The 15,269-nt window shown below is 41.9% G+C and overlaps 1 protein-coding gene across 1 annotated transcript in view; it reads right to left on the bottom strand.

Moving 5' to 3' along the window:
* Nucleotides 1-15,269, bottom strand: part of CCDC170 (coiled-coil domain containing 170) — a gene marked incomplete at its 5' end in the record, with an annotated part of 93,473 nt that overhangs the window by 18,756 nt on the left and 59,448 nt on the right. Inside the window, one exon of the mRNA XM_013966606.2 lies at nucleotides 6,261-6,461. Within this exon, the coding sequence (XP_013822060.2) occupies nucleotides 6,261-6,461 (201 nt within the window). The remainder of the gene's footprint in view (nucleotides 1-6,260; nucleotides 6,462-15,269) is intronic.

The raw sequence follows: 15,269 nt of genomic DNA, 5'->3' as shown, positions 1-15,269 counted from the left end.
ACTGGAGTGGGTTGCCATTTCCTCCCCCAACTCAGGGGATCTTCCCAACTCAGGGATCGAACCAGGTCTCTTGCAGTGGCAGACAGAGAATTTGCACTGAGCCACCTGGGAAGCTCTGCCATCTGACAAATGAGGCATGTCCCTGACTGCATCCACATCTCTCTGCTTTGGCTACATGCTGCTGCTACCATGACCCTCCCAGCCCCTGGGATCTACTGGCTAATCCAGCCCCTGCAGACCAATCACCTACATACCTTCCATGGCAATTTTGTCCACCTAAGTGAGCCCTGGCCTCCACGGTGGAAACTGACCACTTAGCCAACTACTGTACTCTTCCTGGGTTCTGGTTCTACAAATCACGCTAAACCCAGAGCTCTCTATACAAACAAACATAGACAATGGTTTTGTTTAAGTTAAAATTCTTTAGAAAATGTCTTTTAAAGTTTTTAAGTATCAAGGATAAAGGAACAACTTTTTTTTAAAGTCTTTATTGAATTTGTTACAGTATTGCTTCTGTTTTGTGTTTTGGTGTTTTGGCTGGGAGGCATGTGGAATGTTATCGCCCAGGAATCGAACTCATACCCCCTGCATTGAAGGCAAACTCTTAACTACTGGACCACCAGGGAAGTCCCAACATTCTAAAATCAAGCTGTATCAGAAAAGTCAAAGTTCATAGTTTGGAGGTAAAAGTCACAAAACTAGAGTAGGATCCTCCTCCACTTGATCTCTGGGGCTCATCTGGTCACATCAGACATGAAATGCTTACGGAGTTCTTGACAGATGAATAAATCAACCAATGGGCTTTCTGTAACATAATTTCATGATTTGGGTTCTATCTTTGAAATTTCTTCTCATTGCAATAGTTCTTCATCCAACAGGCATTTTTAGGCAATTATATGTTGAAACAAGTATCATTTTCTGACGACTGAAGCATGCCAGCTTAAAGCTCCAAACTACCTATATTTCAGTCATCAGGATGAAAGTATTTGTAAGTGTATATTCTCCAATGTTGTTGAAAAGCATACATAAAACTTCATCTTTCCTATGTAAGTCACAGTCATCACAGTCGTATTGTGTGACAAAACCACAGGCTGTTTCTGTCTCTGCATCATCAGTTTGTCCCTTCTTAATGCTCTGTCAGCCCCTCACCCCACTGCCAGAATGGACTACTTCATTTCTAATCTATGCAAATCAAAGTGAAATAACTTCTATTGTTTGTATTTTAAATAAAATAGAGTTGGTAACTTTTCTGGGAAGGTATAAAAGCTTCATTTTCTATTTCTATTGCCCCATCCACCCAGCATGCAAAGATCTACATCAGGCCAAAGGGGATTTAGAAAAGAGGGAGCCAAGACCCCAAAGAGGAAGAGCCTTTTCAAGAATCTTGGCCAAACCTCAGAAAGTTAAAGTGGCTGAAAGGATTCCTGTACATTTTGTTCATTTGAATCACAATGAATCACAACTTAGCATGAATATATTCTATCCTGTGTGAATTTCAATCACCTGTATTTAAATTTAATCTCTGTATACCTTTGCTTTTCAATCTTACATGCCTAGAAAAAGCAAGAGAATTCCAAAACCAAAAAATCTACTTCTGCTTCATTTACTATGCTAAAGCCTTTGGCTGTGTGCATCACAACAAACTGTGGAAAATTCTTAAGTAGATGGGAAACCAGATCACTTTACCTGTCTCCTGAGAAACCTGCATTCAGGACAAGAAGCAATAGTTAGAACAGGACATGGAACAATGGACTGGTTCCAAACTGGGAAAGGAGTATGTCAAGGCTGCATATTGTCACCTAGTTTAGTGAACTTCTATGCAGAGTACATCATTCAAAATACTGGGCTGGATGAAGCACAAGCTGGAATCAAGATTTCTGGGAGAAATAACAACCTCATATATGCAGGTCATACCACCCAAATGGAAGAAAGCAAAGAGGAACTAAAGAGCCTCTTGATGAGGGTGAAAGAAGAGAGAAATAAAGCCGACTTAAAACTCAACATTCAAAAAACTAAGATTATGGCATCCAGTCCCATCACTTAATGGCAAATAGATGGGGAAAAGTGGAGATAAGGGACAGATTTTATTTTCTTGGGCTCCAAAATCACTGCAGATGGTGACCGCAGCCATGAAATTAGAAGACATTTGCTCCTTGGAAGTAAAGCTATGGCAAACTTAGTGTATTAAAAAGCAGAGATATCACTTTGCTGACAAAAGTCCATAAACTCAAAGCTATGGTTTTTCCAGTGGTCATGTACGGATGTGAGAGTTGGTTCATAAAGAAGGCTAAGTGTCAAAAAATTGATGCTTTTGAATTGTTCTGGAGAAGACTCTTGAGAGTTCCTTCAACAGCAAGGAGATCAAACCAGTCAATCCTAAAGGAAATCAACCCTGAATATTCACTGGAAGGACTGATGCTGAAGCTGAACTTCCAATACTTTGGTCACCTGATGTGAAGAGCCAACTCACTGGAAAAGACTCTGATGCTGGGAAAGACTGAGGGCAGGAGGAGAAGGGAGTGACAGAGGATAAGAAGGTTGGATGGCATCACCAGTTCAAACAACAAGAGCTTGAGCAAACTTTGGGACATTGTGAAGGACAGGGAAGCCTGGCATGTTGCAGTCCATGGGGTCACAAAGAGTGGGACACGACTTAGGAACTGAACAACAACATGCCTACTATTCTTATTGGGCAGTAAGGATACTACTACTAGTTTATAGGCAGTTATCTATGGAAGATTCACCATGGGCAGAATCAGTTTACACAACTTACTTTCATAACTGAGAGCTATTTTGATATGAAAGTGTGAAAGTGTTAGTTGCTCAGTCGTGTTCAACTCTTTGCGATCCCATGGAGCCCGCCAGGCTCCTCTGTCCATGGGATTTCCCAGGCAAGAATGCTGGAGTGAGTAGCTATTCCCTTCTCTAGGGTATCTTCCTGGCCCTAGGCCTCTTGTATTGCAGGCAGATTCTTTACCTATGAGCCACCAGGAAAGCCTATATTTTGATATAACCTCTATTCAAATTAGTGTCATCATAATGAAGGATGGAAGACACACTGATCTACCTAAAAGTCTTGCCTTTGATGTGCTTCTTCTATTACTTAAATAATATTTATTGATTCTTGCTCTAAGTCCTGGAAAAACTCCAGAAAAAAAGATTTTCCCGGGCCTCAAGAAATTCAGAGTGGATTGGAAAAGTCGAGTTAAAACATGGATACAGAAAGGGTGGTGAGTGCATGACAGAACCAGGTACATGTTGCACAAAGAACTAGGCCTCTAAGGAAAGGTTTCTGGAACTGGATCTGAAGGGACAGCTAATGGGACAGTGGGGCAGTTATTTCCAGGAGAAGAAGATGAGAAGAACACTTCTCAGAGAGACCAGCAATGTGCAATCTGGGTTGCCAAGGGGGCCTTCATATTTTAGACCACAGGACAAATTTGAATGTGGATGTGTTTGGTCTCTGACCACTCATTGCACCCTACCAGTACCCCGATGGTCCCTCAAGGCTTCTGACTTTGCAACCACTGGCCTGAGAGATTGCAGATGAGAAAAGAGCCTGGACTGATGAACTGGCCAGGTCACAGCCATTTAAAGAAGGAATCAAGACCTAATCCTGAGGGAGGCCCATACAGAGCCCTCGACCAGATGGAGGAAGATAAGATTAGACATGCATTTTATTAAGACCATGCTGGGAGTGGTGGGGCGATCAGTGAGAAGGTTGTTTCCACAGTCCATGCAAATGGTCATAATGCTCCAAAGTAAAGCACTGCTTCTAAATTAGAGATGAGGAGGGGATATTTGAGATCTATTGTGGATATAATGTTTTAGGATTTACAGTGCTTAGGAATCGACTGAAAAGAGGGAGGCCTTCAGGATGACCCTCAGGATTCTGGCTTGAGCAACTGGAGGCAGATTACATCATCACTGAGAAGGAGAGGGACAAATTTGAGAAGGGAGAATCATTTTTCTTTTGAATATTTATTGCAAGGTATTGGTGGAACCCATGGTGTAGATGTCCGGCAATCAGATTCCTTCCAATTTAACACATTAGGCTCAGGTGCAGGATTTCCTATCAAGCTCAAAATGTCAACCAACACACCTTTTTGAGACATCTGTTTGAGAAATTCCTTTCACTGTTTGATCCCAACCCTTATTCTCTTCTCATCAAAACTATTCTAAGAATAGTTTTATTCCAGAACCCAAAGGGCTCCTCCTTTTAGCCTCTAGACTCTCAGAGCCACCCTGCCTTTGGAGAAAACTTTCTTTTAGTCACGACCCATCTATGGCTTTCCATCACCCATGGGATAACGCCTCGCAAGATCAGCCTGCCCTGGCACACTGAGCACCACGGTCCAGTCTCCCTGCCACCCTCCAGTCCTTCATCATTCCTGCCATCCCCGAGCCCCAAATTCCTTCCCCACCTCTTCTACCTAACAAGCTCCTACTCATCTTTTCTGGCCACTCTCCAGTGTTATCTCCCAGGTGAATGTGGCTCATTTCCTCACACAATGAGATAGGAAAGAAGTAATCACTCCTTTTATCTGAATTCCTGTTGAACTGTGTACTTTTCTCATAGCACTAACTGCACTGTGTCCTGATTTGCCCATCTCATCTATGACACTGGGATCCCCCCAGCATCTCTTAAGCATCTCTACATATCCAACCCTCAGTACAGGCAGGAAGCTTCCTCCGTTTTTTGTTTTGTTTTTTTTTAAGTGCAGAGAATGAATGCATGAGTGTCCAGAGTACAGATTTTTCAACTGAAGAGTATTTTTCGTGCCAAATTCTACGCCTATGAGTGCATGCTAAGTTGTTTCAGTCGTGTCCAACTCTTTGTGACCCTATGGACTATATCCCCACCAGGCTCCTCTGTCCATGTGATGCTCCAGGTAAGAATACTGGAGTGGGTTGCCATGCCCTCCTCCAGGGGATCTTCCTGATGCAGGGACTGAACATGCATCTCTTTCAACTCCTGCATTGCAGGCAGATTCTTTACCACTGAGCCACTGGTGAAGCCCCCTGCGCCTATGCATGAACCCGTTTATCCCTATAGATGCCCGTGATAAGGTACAAACATGTATCTTGCCATTCTTTTCAACAAAACCTTTCTTTGATCCTGCTTTTCATAGCTTCATGCCTGTTTTCTCTTTGGTCACCAGACTTCATTGTCATCTAAGTCTCTAGCTTCTCCCATAGTAGTCTCCCCTTGTCCTAATGCAAACTGACTTCTGTTCTCCACCACTCTGCTGAAATTTTTGCTCAGACATCACCGATGGTCTTCTTAGGGTTAAATCCTAAGCATAGATGCCTTCTCTTCTCACTCTACTTTCCTTATATCCCTCTGGGTTATCACCCCTATCATTTCTGAGTCTCTCCTGAGTCTGCAATCTCAGCTGCCCGGTAACATGATCTTTCTAAAACACTGTGATGTTCAAAAATTGCTTATTGCACTTCAGAGTCTGCGGAAAAAAGAGAGCTCAGTCTTCACAACCCAAGCCATTCCAATCTGCTCTCCCACCACAGCTCCACCAAGAAAAGTCAGGTTCCAGCCATATGGGAATAGCCACTCTGTGCCCTGTGAAGATACTTGAAACCTTCCAGACTTTTGTTCACTATTTCCCCTCTTTCTCTTCTTTCTTTGTACTAAACATCCAATTTATCCTTCAAAGATGAACTTAATTGTCTCCTTCCCTGTAAAATCCCCACTTTATCCAGAATTTATCATTCCCTTCACTGGGCTCCTAAAGCACTCTATTGATCAATATATCTATTATAATAATACTTACAGCCTTATAGTACAGTACAGCACATTTGAACATCTGTCTCCTCTATTGAATTATGAGCTTCTACGATCAAGAACAGTATGTTAGGACTTTTCTGGCAATCCAGTGGTTAAGACTGTGCTCCCAATGCAAGAGGCACAGGTTCGATCCCTGGTTGGGGAAGATCTCACATGCCCCACGGAAAAGTCAAGAAAAAAAGAACTATGTGTTATTCATACCTTACCCCCAAACCATCAGAGTTTCATATATAATAGATATTCAATAAATACCTGTTGAATTTAAGTGAATTAATTTGGATCAAGGAAGCTCCAAAAATAGGAAGAAACCCCAAAACAATACCCATTGTTCCCTGAAATTTACTCATGACTCAGAAGTTCACCAAGATACCAAAGTACTGTAAAATTCAAAATATTTACATAAAATCTTATATTGCAACAGATGTTTCCACCCATGAGCCGGCCCTCATGTTATTACTTTTTGCTTCTCGAAATTCAAATCATCTCGCAGAACACCTCCAGAGACCAGCTCTTCCTCCAGGTGTGTCAGCTGGCCCTGAAGAGTCTCCAACTTGTTTTCTGCTTTCTGGGCTCTCTGCAGAGCTTTCTGGTGAAACTGGGACTCATTTCCCAACTGTTCAACAAGCTTAGATATTTGGGCTTCAAGCTGGGAGACCATCTGGAAACAAAGACACAGAACAAGGATAAGCCTTGTTTCAGATGCAACAAAGTGTTAAAATCTAGCTCTCAACCCCAAAGATACAACTATTTATAACTCCAACGTTCAGATTCTTTGTAACAATTAAATTTTAAAAATAGGTAACTGATAGCTGTATTTGCCTCTGCTTGAAATAAATCTACATTCATTATCTAGCAAAACATTTTTGATTGGTATTTTTAATTTTTACATCATTCCTTAAGCAAGTTCTTTGGGAAGTCTTGAGGGAAAACCTTTACTTACCCCTAAAGCTACCTTGGCCACATGGCATATAGGATCTTAGTTCCCTGACCAGGGAGCAAATCCACACCCTTTGCATTGGAAGCTTGAAATCTTAACCACTGGACTGTCATGCAAGTCCCATTATTAATTTAGGAGTTTCGAAGTTCAGTTGGAAAGAGAGAAAAGCAAGTATCGTATATTAACACATACATGTGGAATCTAGAAAAATGGTACAGGTGAACCAATCTACAGGGCAGGAATAGAGCCGGAAACGTATAGAACGCACTTGTGGTCACATCAGGGGAGGGAGAGCGTGGGGACAAGTTGGGAGATTAGGATTGACATACATTACCATGTCTAAAATAGACAGCAGCTAGTGGGAAGCTGCTGTCCAGCACAGGGAGCTCAACTCTGTGCTTTTTGATGACCTATTAACAAATGGGTGGGATGAGAGTGGTTCAAGAGAAAGGGGATATATGCACACATATAGCTGCTTCACTTTACTGCACAGCAAAACTAACACAACAATGCAATGCAATTATACTCCAAGAAAAAAGAAACAAGCTTAACCGGAAAAAAGAATTCAGACATAAAGTACTTTGAAAAACTATAACCATTTTCTAGAGAAACTCTTCTGCCACATATAGCACATTCAGATTACACAGGAAGTTAACTTTGATAGATAACCTTGGGCTGTAATTGGAAATTGAAGTGCAGAAACATATTTTTCCAAGCTTTATTTAGAACTTTGTATTGAGTATTGGTTACTCATGCACTAAACTGCAGTGGTACTGCAGCTGTGATGCACAGTTAAGGAGCAATGTCATTGTGTCAGCATTCGAAAGATCAAAATTCCTTTAATACAGTGAGTCAGAATAGGGTCAACAGCAGAGCAGAAGGAGGCAGGGGGATTTAACTACCACCTCCTCTTTCAGAGCATAAAGTCACTGTTTCTCCATTAAAGGACCCCAAACTCCCCCCAACCCCTACCTTACCCCATGCTTCCATCCTTTCCAGGAGTTTCTCTTCTTTTCCTGACCTTCCCTTAAACCAAGAATTTAAATTTACCAAACACCTCAGGTATACTTAGAGAATACTCAAACTGATTCCACCAAACCCCATTTTCAGAAAATGTTGAACTCAATTAAAAAAAATAAGTTTAAGGTCATAAGTTTATTTGGTTTTGATGGTTTCTTTTTTTAAAATTCCCATCCACCTATCTGCAAACAATCAAACCTAAAGGCAAGAAGATATTCAAGCTGTGTTCAAATATTTGTAATTATTTATTTTAATTGGAGGCTAATTACTTTACAATATTGTGTTCAAATATTTTAAAAGGCTATTATACAGAAGAACAATGAGATTTGTTCTGCGTTGCTTTCAGAGTTCAAGTTGAGGACAAACAGGTATATATCAAAGACTTCTATTTCTATGTAAAGGATTTTCCTGTCACCATAATTTCAAAGTAATACATACTCGTTGTAAAAGATGCATTACAGACAAAAACAAATATGTAAATAAGCAAAAACCTAATTCCTATGATCCCATCACCCAGAGGAAACAACTATTACTCTTTTAAAATAATGTATTTGTATGTATTGCTAAAATATAGTTGAGACATCATATAGCAGTTTGGAGGTTTTGTGTTTACCTCATACTTTAAGCATCTTCTCATGTCAGGTAGTGAAGTGCCAGTCCCTGGAGATGGCTAGGATTTGGCCAACCCTCTGTTAAGAATATTATGGGGTGGACTGAAGTGCTACAGTCAGGAAGGTTAAATTACTTGAGCTCTAATTTTGTGCTTCTAAGACTTTCAAGTTCCCATGTCTATAATTCAGTTAATGCTATACTCCTGAAGGTGCTTGAAATCAGATATTTGATGACAAGCTGCTTAGTACCATATCCAAAGAATTACATTTCTGAAGGAAATTCCTACTTTCATTATACACTATGAGGCTCTCAGAACCCCCCTTTCATATTTTCTACACTTTGTTGTTGTTGTTGTTCAGGCACTAAGTCATGCCCGACTCTTTGGACACCATGGGCTACAGTACACCAGGCTCCTCTGTCCTCTGCTATCTCCCAGAGTTTGCTCAAACTCATGTCCATTGAGTTGGCGATGCCACATAACCATCTCATTCTCTGCTGCCCACTTCACCTTTTGCCTTCAATCTTTCCCAGCATCAGGATCTTTTCCAATGAGTTGGCTCTTCATATCAGGTGGCCAAAATATTGGAGCTTCAGCATCAGTCCTTACAATGAATATGCCCTTAGTACTTACTAATAGCAGATCTGATCTTAACAGAAAAAATGCATCAAGTACAATACACAAAGTAACCTCCAAAACTCTAATGACATTGAACAAGAGATGACACATGTTTCTGTGCAACTGAAAATGTGGTTTCATATTGGACTCTAAGTCAAAAGTAAGTCTTTCTACCCGAAGATTCTTTGACACTTCCATCCCATAGTTGACCTGGCAAAGAGAAGGAAGCCAAAGGGCAAACAAATGCAGAAAATCTCAGTTGGAAAGATGGGAAACTGTGATCGCTTAGCCACATTCAGCATGCTGCACACCTTACCAGAGGAGAGCCAAGTCTTCCATAGACATCAGTCAAGACAACGAGGGAGTGCAATAACTGGCTCAGGGAGCGATAATGACCCGGAAGGAAGAGGCAGACACCTGATGTAGGCCAGACTGTGGGACAGGAACTCGGGAGTCAGACAGTCCTGATTTCAAGTCCTCACCCTTCCCCTGACCAGTGTGTTAACTGAAGCAAGAAATGAACCTCACTGAAACTCAGACTTTGTTCTTATGAGAAAATGAGCTAAATTAATGACCATTTGATTAGCACAGTATCTCATTCCCAGTTGAAGTTCAGCACACTGCACCACTTGTATCATCAGCATTACTCCTCCAGGATGTGGGCTCATCCAATACTGTTCTTGTGTCATACGGAGTTTGAGAAGTTTTTCAGGGATTGTCCTCTATCACGTTTCTCCAGGGCTTCCCAGGTGGTTCAGTGGATAAAGAATCCACCTGCAGTACGGGAGACGCAGGTTCGATCCCTGAGTTGGGAAGATTCCCTGAAGGAGAGCATGGCAACCCACTCCAGTATTCTTGCCTGGAAAATCCCACAGAGGAGCCTGGTGGGCTACAGTCCATAGGGTCGCAAAGTGTCAGACACAACTGAAGCGACTGAGCACGCATACACATATTTCCCAAACTGTTTTCAGATCACAGAAGCTGTTTTTCAACTAGAAATCTTTCTGGGAAAGACAAATAAGGAACAAATGTGTTGAATCGGAGGTGAGAGGGTCCCTCTTACATCTTTATCCTGTGTGGACCTGACAGTGATCCATGGAAATTATAGATTCAGCAGAGTATGACTTTTACAAACACCAGTGTGGCTGACCTGGGCAGAATCTCCCCAGCTGTCCTGCCAAGATTCTGGTGTCCAGAGAGGAGCAAACAGCTGTGAACTTCCCAAAATTCTACGCACCATAGAACTTAGCTTCATATGCTTACCTAGATCTCCACGCATATGACACCACCAGGTCTTTTTAAAGTTAAATTTACATATTTTAATTCAAATAAATTAATATTCCAATCTGACTCAGTTCTTGGAAACATCAAATGCCAGTGACCAGGTGAATGTTTCCCATCAAAACTGCAAAATTGTGTTGTGCTTTTCACACCGACAAATCTAAAGAATCAGTAAGACTTTTTTCCTTTTTTTTTCCCTCTCCTTTTTCTTAGTATAATCTGTTAACATATCCCTGATACTCTGTGGCACAAAACGTGCTAGGAATTTCAACACTAGAGATGTGGGACTTCCCTGGTGGTCCAGAAGCTTAGACTCCGAGCTCCCAATGCAGGGGACCCAGGTTCCATCCCTGGTGAGGGAACTAGATCCCACATGCTGCAACTAAAAATGCCTCGTGCAGCAACTAAGACCCAGCACAGCATATAAATGTTTTAAAAAGTGTTGCCTACTGATGTTTTTCTGATTAAACTCTTAATTTCTATTTCTGTAAAAAACAAACCACTAGAGATGCCTGGAATGGGCAGGGAAGGAGGGTGGCTTGTACTAAAGAACACATATCAGTGGACATGAGTTTGAGCAAGCTCTGGGAGATGATGAAGGACAAGGAAGCCTGGCGTGCTGCAGTCCATGGGGTTGCAAAGAGTCGGATGTGACTGAGCGACTGAGCGACTGAACAACAACATCGCAATTTTTAAAAACAAAAAAAGGCACTGAAATAAACTAAAATACTCCAAAACCAAGCAGCCTGGATTTTGGAAGTGAAATCATAACGCCCTAAGAGAACTAATTTACTTTCCAAGGACAAGGAGTTGTTGATTTCACCTGAGAGGCACTTCTGCCCTAAGATTAAATCCAATGGAAGTACAAGAGCTCTAAGCTGAAGAAAAAGCCACTTGGGTCACTTAAGAGCCAGTGCCTTCTGGACAGAAACAACTCTTCTCTGATTATTCAAGCTAGATTTTCACTTAAGAAATATATAAAATAAGCTACCAGGAACCAATCAAATTATCCTTCCTTCTTGTCATATGTATGGCCAACACTATTGACTGGGCTGACCCTACACCACAATGTGTATGTCAAATTCTGTTATGGTTTGAATTGGGTCCCCCCAAAAGAGTTGTGTTGAAGTCCCCTGGTGCTTCAGAATGTGACCTTATTAGAATCTTTACAGAGATAAGTTAAAATGAGGTCAGGAGGGTGGGTCCTAATCCAGTATGACTGGTGTCCTTATTAAGAGGGGAATTTTGGACAAAGAGACACACACAAGTGGAGGGAAAATTATATGAAGACACAGAATGTGATCCATAAACCAAAGAGTGTCTGAGGCTATCAGAAGCTAGGTGATAGGTTTGAAACAGATTTTCCCTCTAGGCACTCAGAAGACACCGATCCTACCAACACTTTGACTTTGGACTTCAAGCCTCCAGAGTTGCGAGACAACAAATTTCTGTTGTCTAAGCCACTTAGGTAGTGGTACTTTGTCATGGTCATTCTAGGAAATTAATATACTTCGGAGCCTGGGACAGCTGAGACCTCTGTCCTTGGACTTGCCCAGATGCCCCTGGAGCCAGGAGTGACTATGTAACATAATACTGGATGATGAAACGTCAGTGCAAGCATACCTGAAGCTTCTGGGTAAATGTTTGGTTTAGAATATTGGAGGATTAAGAACAGAGCAGAGTTAAGAGATCAGAAAGGGGGAGTAGGGGAGTTGTAAAAATATCTCAGGTTGTTTATGGTATCACACTGAGTCCCCAGGGCTCTCACGCTGGACTGAAAAAACTCCACTGGAGGAAATATAGCCTTGTATGTGCTCTAAAGTGGAACAGAAGAGCTGTCTAGAAAAATGTTTGGGAGTCTGTACCAATTTGTTTGCAATTAAGGAGGCAACATAGGAATCACTCATGGTCAATTCTCAGCCAGATAATTAGCCAGCTAGGAAATATCTAAAAGTTCAAAACAAACAAACAAATGCTTACCTCAATACTTTGAAATCTGAAAATATCACAGTTTCCTGTCATTGTGCAAGAAATCATTATTTCAAAAATACTTGTTACAAGTGTGCTGAAATTTCAAGGCTACATAAACTGAAATACTCATTTAGAATTCCTGGGAACTCCACATTAGAACATTCCTCTAAAAGAGAGGTTTTCAACTAGGGGCAGTTTCATTTCCCAGGGTCATTTGGCAATATCCAGAGACACCACGGGGCTTCCCTGGTGGCTCAGATGATAAAGAATTTGCCTACAAAGCAGGAGATCTAGGTTTGATCCCTGGGTCGGGAAGACCCCCTGGAGAAGGGAATGGCAACCCACTCCAGTGTTCTTGCCTGGAGAATCCCATGGACAGATGAGCCTAGTGGGCTACAGTCCATGGGGTTGCAAAGAGTCGGACACAATTGAGTCACTAACACTAGAGAAATCACTAGGTCTTCCCAGGTGGCACTAGTGGTAAAGAAAGTGAAAGTGAAGTCGCTCAGTCATGTCTGACTCTTTGCGACCCCATGGACTGTAACCTATCAGGTTCCTCTGACCATGGGATTTTCCAGGCAAGAGTACTGGAGTGGATTGCCATTTCCTTCTCCAGCAGATCTTCCCGATCCAGGGATAGAACCCAGGTCTCCCACATTGTAGACAGACGCTTTACTGTCTGAGCCACCAGGGAAGCCACCTGCTAATAAGAGACTTGGGTTTGACCCCTGAGCTGGGAAGATCCCCTGGAGGAGGGCATGGCAGCCCACTCCAATATTCTCATCAGGAGAATCCCATGGACAGAGGAACCTGGTGAGCTACCTGGTGAGCATAGGATTGCAGAGTTGGATACAACTGAAGTGACAGCACACACACGCACAGAGACACCACTGGTTGTCACCAGTTGGGGCGTATCTAGTGAGTAGAAGCTGGAGATGTTGCTAAACATCCTACAATGCACAGAACCGCTTTTACAACAAAGGATATTCCAGCCCCAAATGTCAACAGCTGAGAAATCCTGCTCTAGAGTATAGTAAAGTACTTAAAAAGAAAATTAGGTTTTGCTATAATCAGAAGAGCATGGAACAAGTAGAAACCACTTACTGAAAAACATTTGGGTGGTGTCCTGAGTTCTACCCAGAATTGCAAATCCAGGAGAGTGAAAACGAATAGCAAAGAGGTAAACAAGAAAAGCAATGTTCAGTGAGTCGGAGTCACGGTGAAGGGGAGGATTTGCCAGGCCCAGGGCACGTGGGTGTTACTTAGCTGGGGACTGTGTGTTTATCCCCGACAGCTGGCAGGGGATGCACCCTCCGCAGCAGATTCATCAACCTGTAAAGCTCCCATTCTTCAGAAACAGTTCTAAGACAATATATGAAATCCGTTTTCCCCTGATTTTACTTGAAGATGAGTCACACAAGATGCCAGCTACAGGCTTGATTTCAGGCTTTTAAAGAGTGAGGGCAGCTATTGAAAAAAAAATTACAGGCTAGGAATGGCAGACAAAGGCACTAAAAAGGCTCTGACTCATTCTCATTTTTACGAGGAGAGGGGGAGGGCATAGCCAGCTTAACCAATTTACATCATTTTGTTTTAGAAAATAAACATATACATCATGCTGACAACTTTATGCCATGTTTTACATGCTGGAATTAAAATAGTTTTAGGAAAACATTTGGAAAAATAGAAGAGGGAAGCAATAAAATGTAATGGCAAAGATCCATTGGCTATTGAAGTACGTCTATTACTGTTCAAGGTAACATACTTAATGAAGCTTTTCTCAGTCCTGTAAATAATTTTCTCCTCCAACCCAGGACCTGTATGTGTACTGAATCCTAAGATAGACTGAGTGACCCTCAGAGACCCGCACATGTTACCTGCGAATTAGCCGCTCAGTCGTGACCGACTCTTTGTGACCCCATGGGCTCTAGCCCCCCAGGCTCCTCTGTCCATGGGATTCTCCAGGCAAGAATACTGGAGTGGGTTGCTACTTTCTTCTCAAGGGGATCTTCCCGACCCAGGGACTGCACCCGGGTCTCCTGCATTGCAGGAGGGTTGTTTACTGTCTGAGTTACCAGGGAAGCCCCACACATGTTATGGGATGAACATTTTCTATCCACAAAGAGAATCCTACACTTGGACAAAGGAGTCACTGGGGCTGCTGCCGGAGCACGAGTGAATTTTGCAGAGTTTTCAGAGGGAATTTAAAATGTCTTTGCATTAAAGGAAATTTACAAAGGTAACCCTGAACTGTGTGTTAGTGTTCAGTCTGAGTTTTTGAGGAATGTTAAAAGACGAAAAAGTTCATTTTCACCTTTTGATCAAAGAATGAACTCAAAAGAAGAAATAGTTCCTAATGGAATTAAAGAATCATATTCATGAATATCATAGGATTTGGATGTTATTTAGTTAAAAACCTCATTAATTAGGACTTTAAAATCTGGATTTAATGATGACTTAAATAGAGTCTGGGCTGAACCTGACATGGCTAAGCAAAGCTTTATGGGAAAGAAGAACTGTTAATAATAGAAATAAGATAACAAAATTAAGCAAGCTTCAGTCATATGTGTGATGTAAACCATTTTTAAATCCACTTGTTAAACAGGTCCTCTGAAAGACTGTTTCAGGTACATTAGGAAAAGAAGAGAAGGAGAGAGGAGGTGAGAGAGGAGGCGGGACCAGGGCAGCAATACTTAATATTTATCATTGCTATAGTCCAGACAGTGTGTTAAAGACTTCATAATAATTTTTTTTTAATTTAAGGTTTACAACAAACAATAACCTTAAGAGCCAGATCCGGTTGCAGGCCTAGCAACTCTTATCTGCAATTCCAAAATCCCAAAGGATCTGAAAGCTGACGGGTTTTTTTCCCAAAACTCACTGGCTGGCAAAGCTTGACCTGATGGGATCTGGCAACAAACCCTGACCTGAAGTGACCGTGGCTCTGCACAGTCCTGATGGAGCCCATGAAGCCAAGCTGTTCGTAGCTTTTGCTGCAGAAGATGAACGTGGTTGATTATGGAATGCTA

This window comes from Capra hircus, chromosome 9 (genome assembly GCF_001704415.2).
Source record: "Capra hircus breed San Clemente chromosome 9, ASM170441v1, whole genome shotgun sequence".
NCBI classification, from domain to species: domain Eukaryota; kingdom Metazoa; phylum Chordata; class Mammalia; order Artiodactyla; family Bovidae; genus Capra; species Capra hircus.
This window is presented reverse-complemented; position numbering and strand designations above follow the sequence as displayed.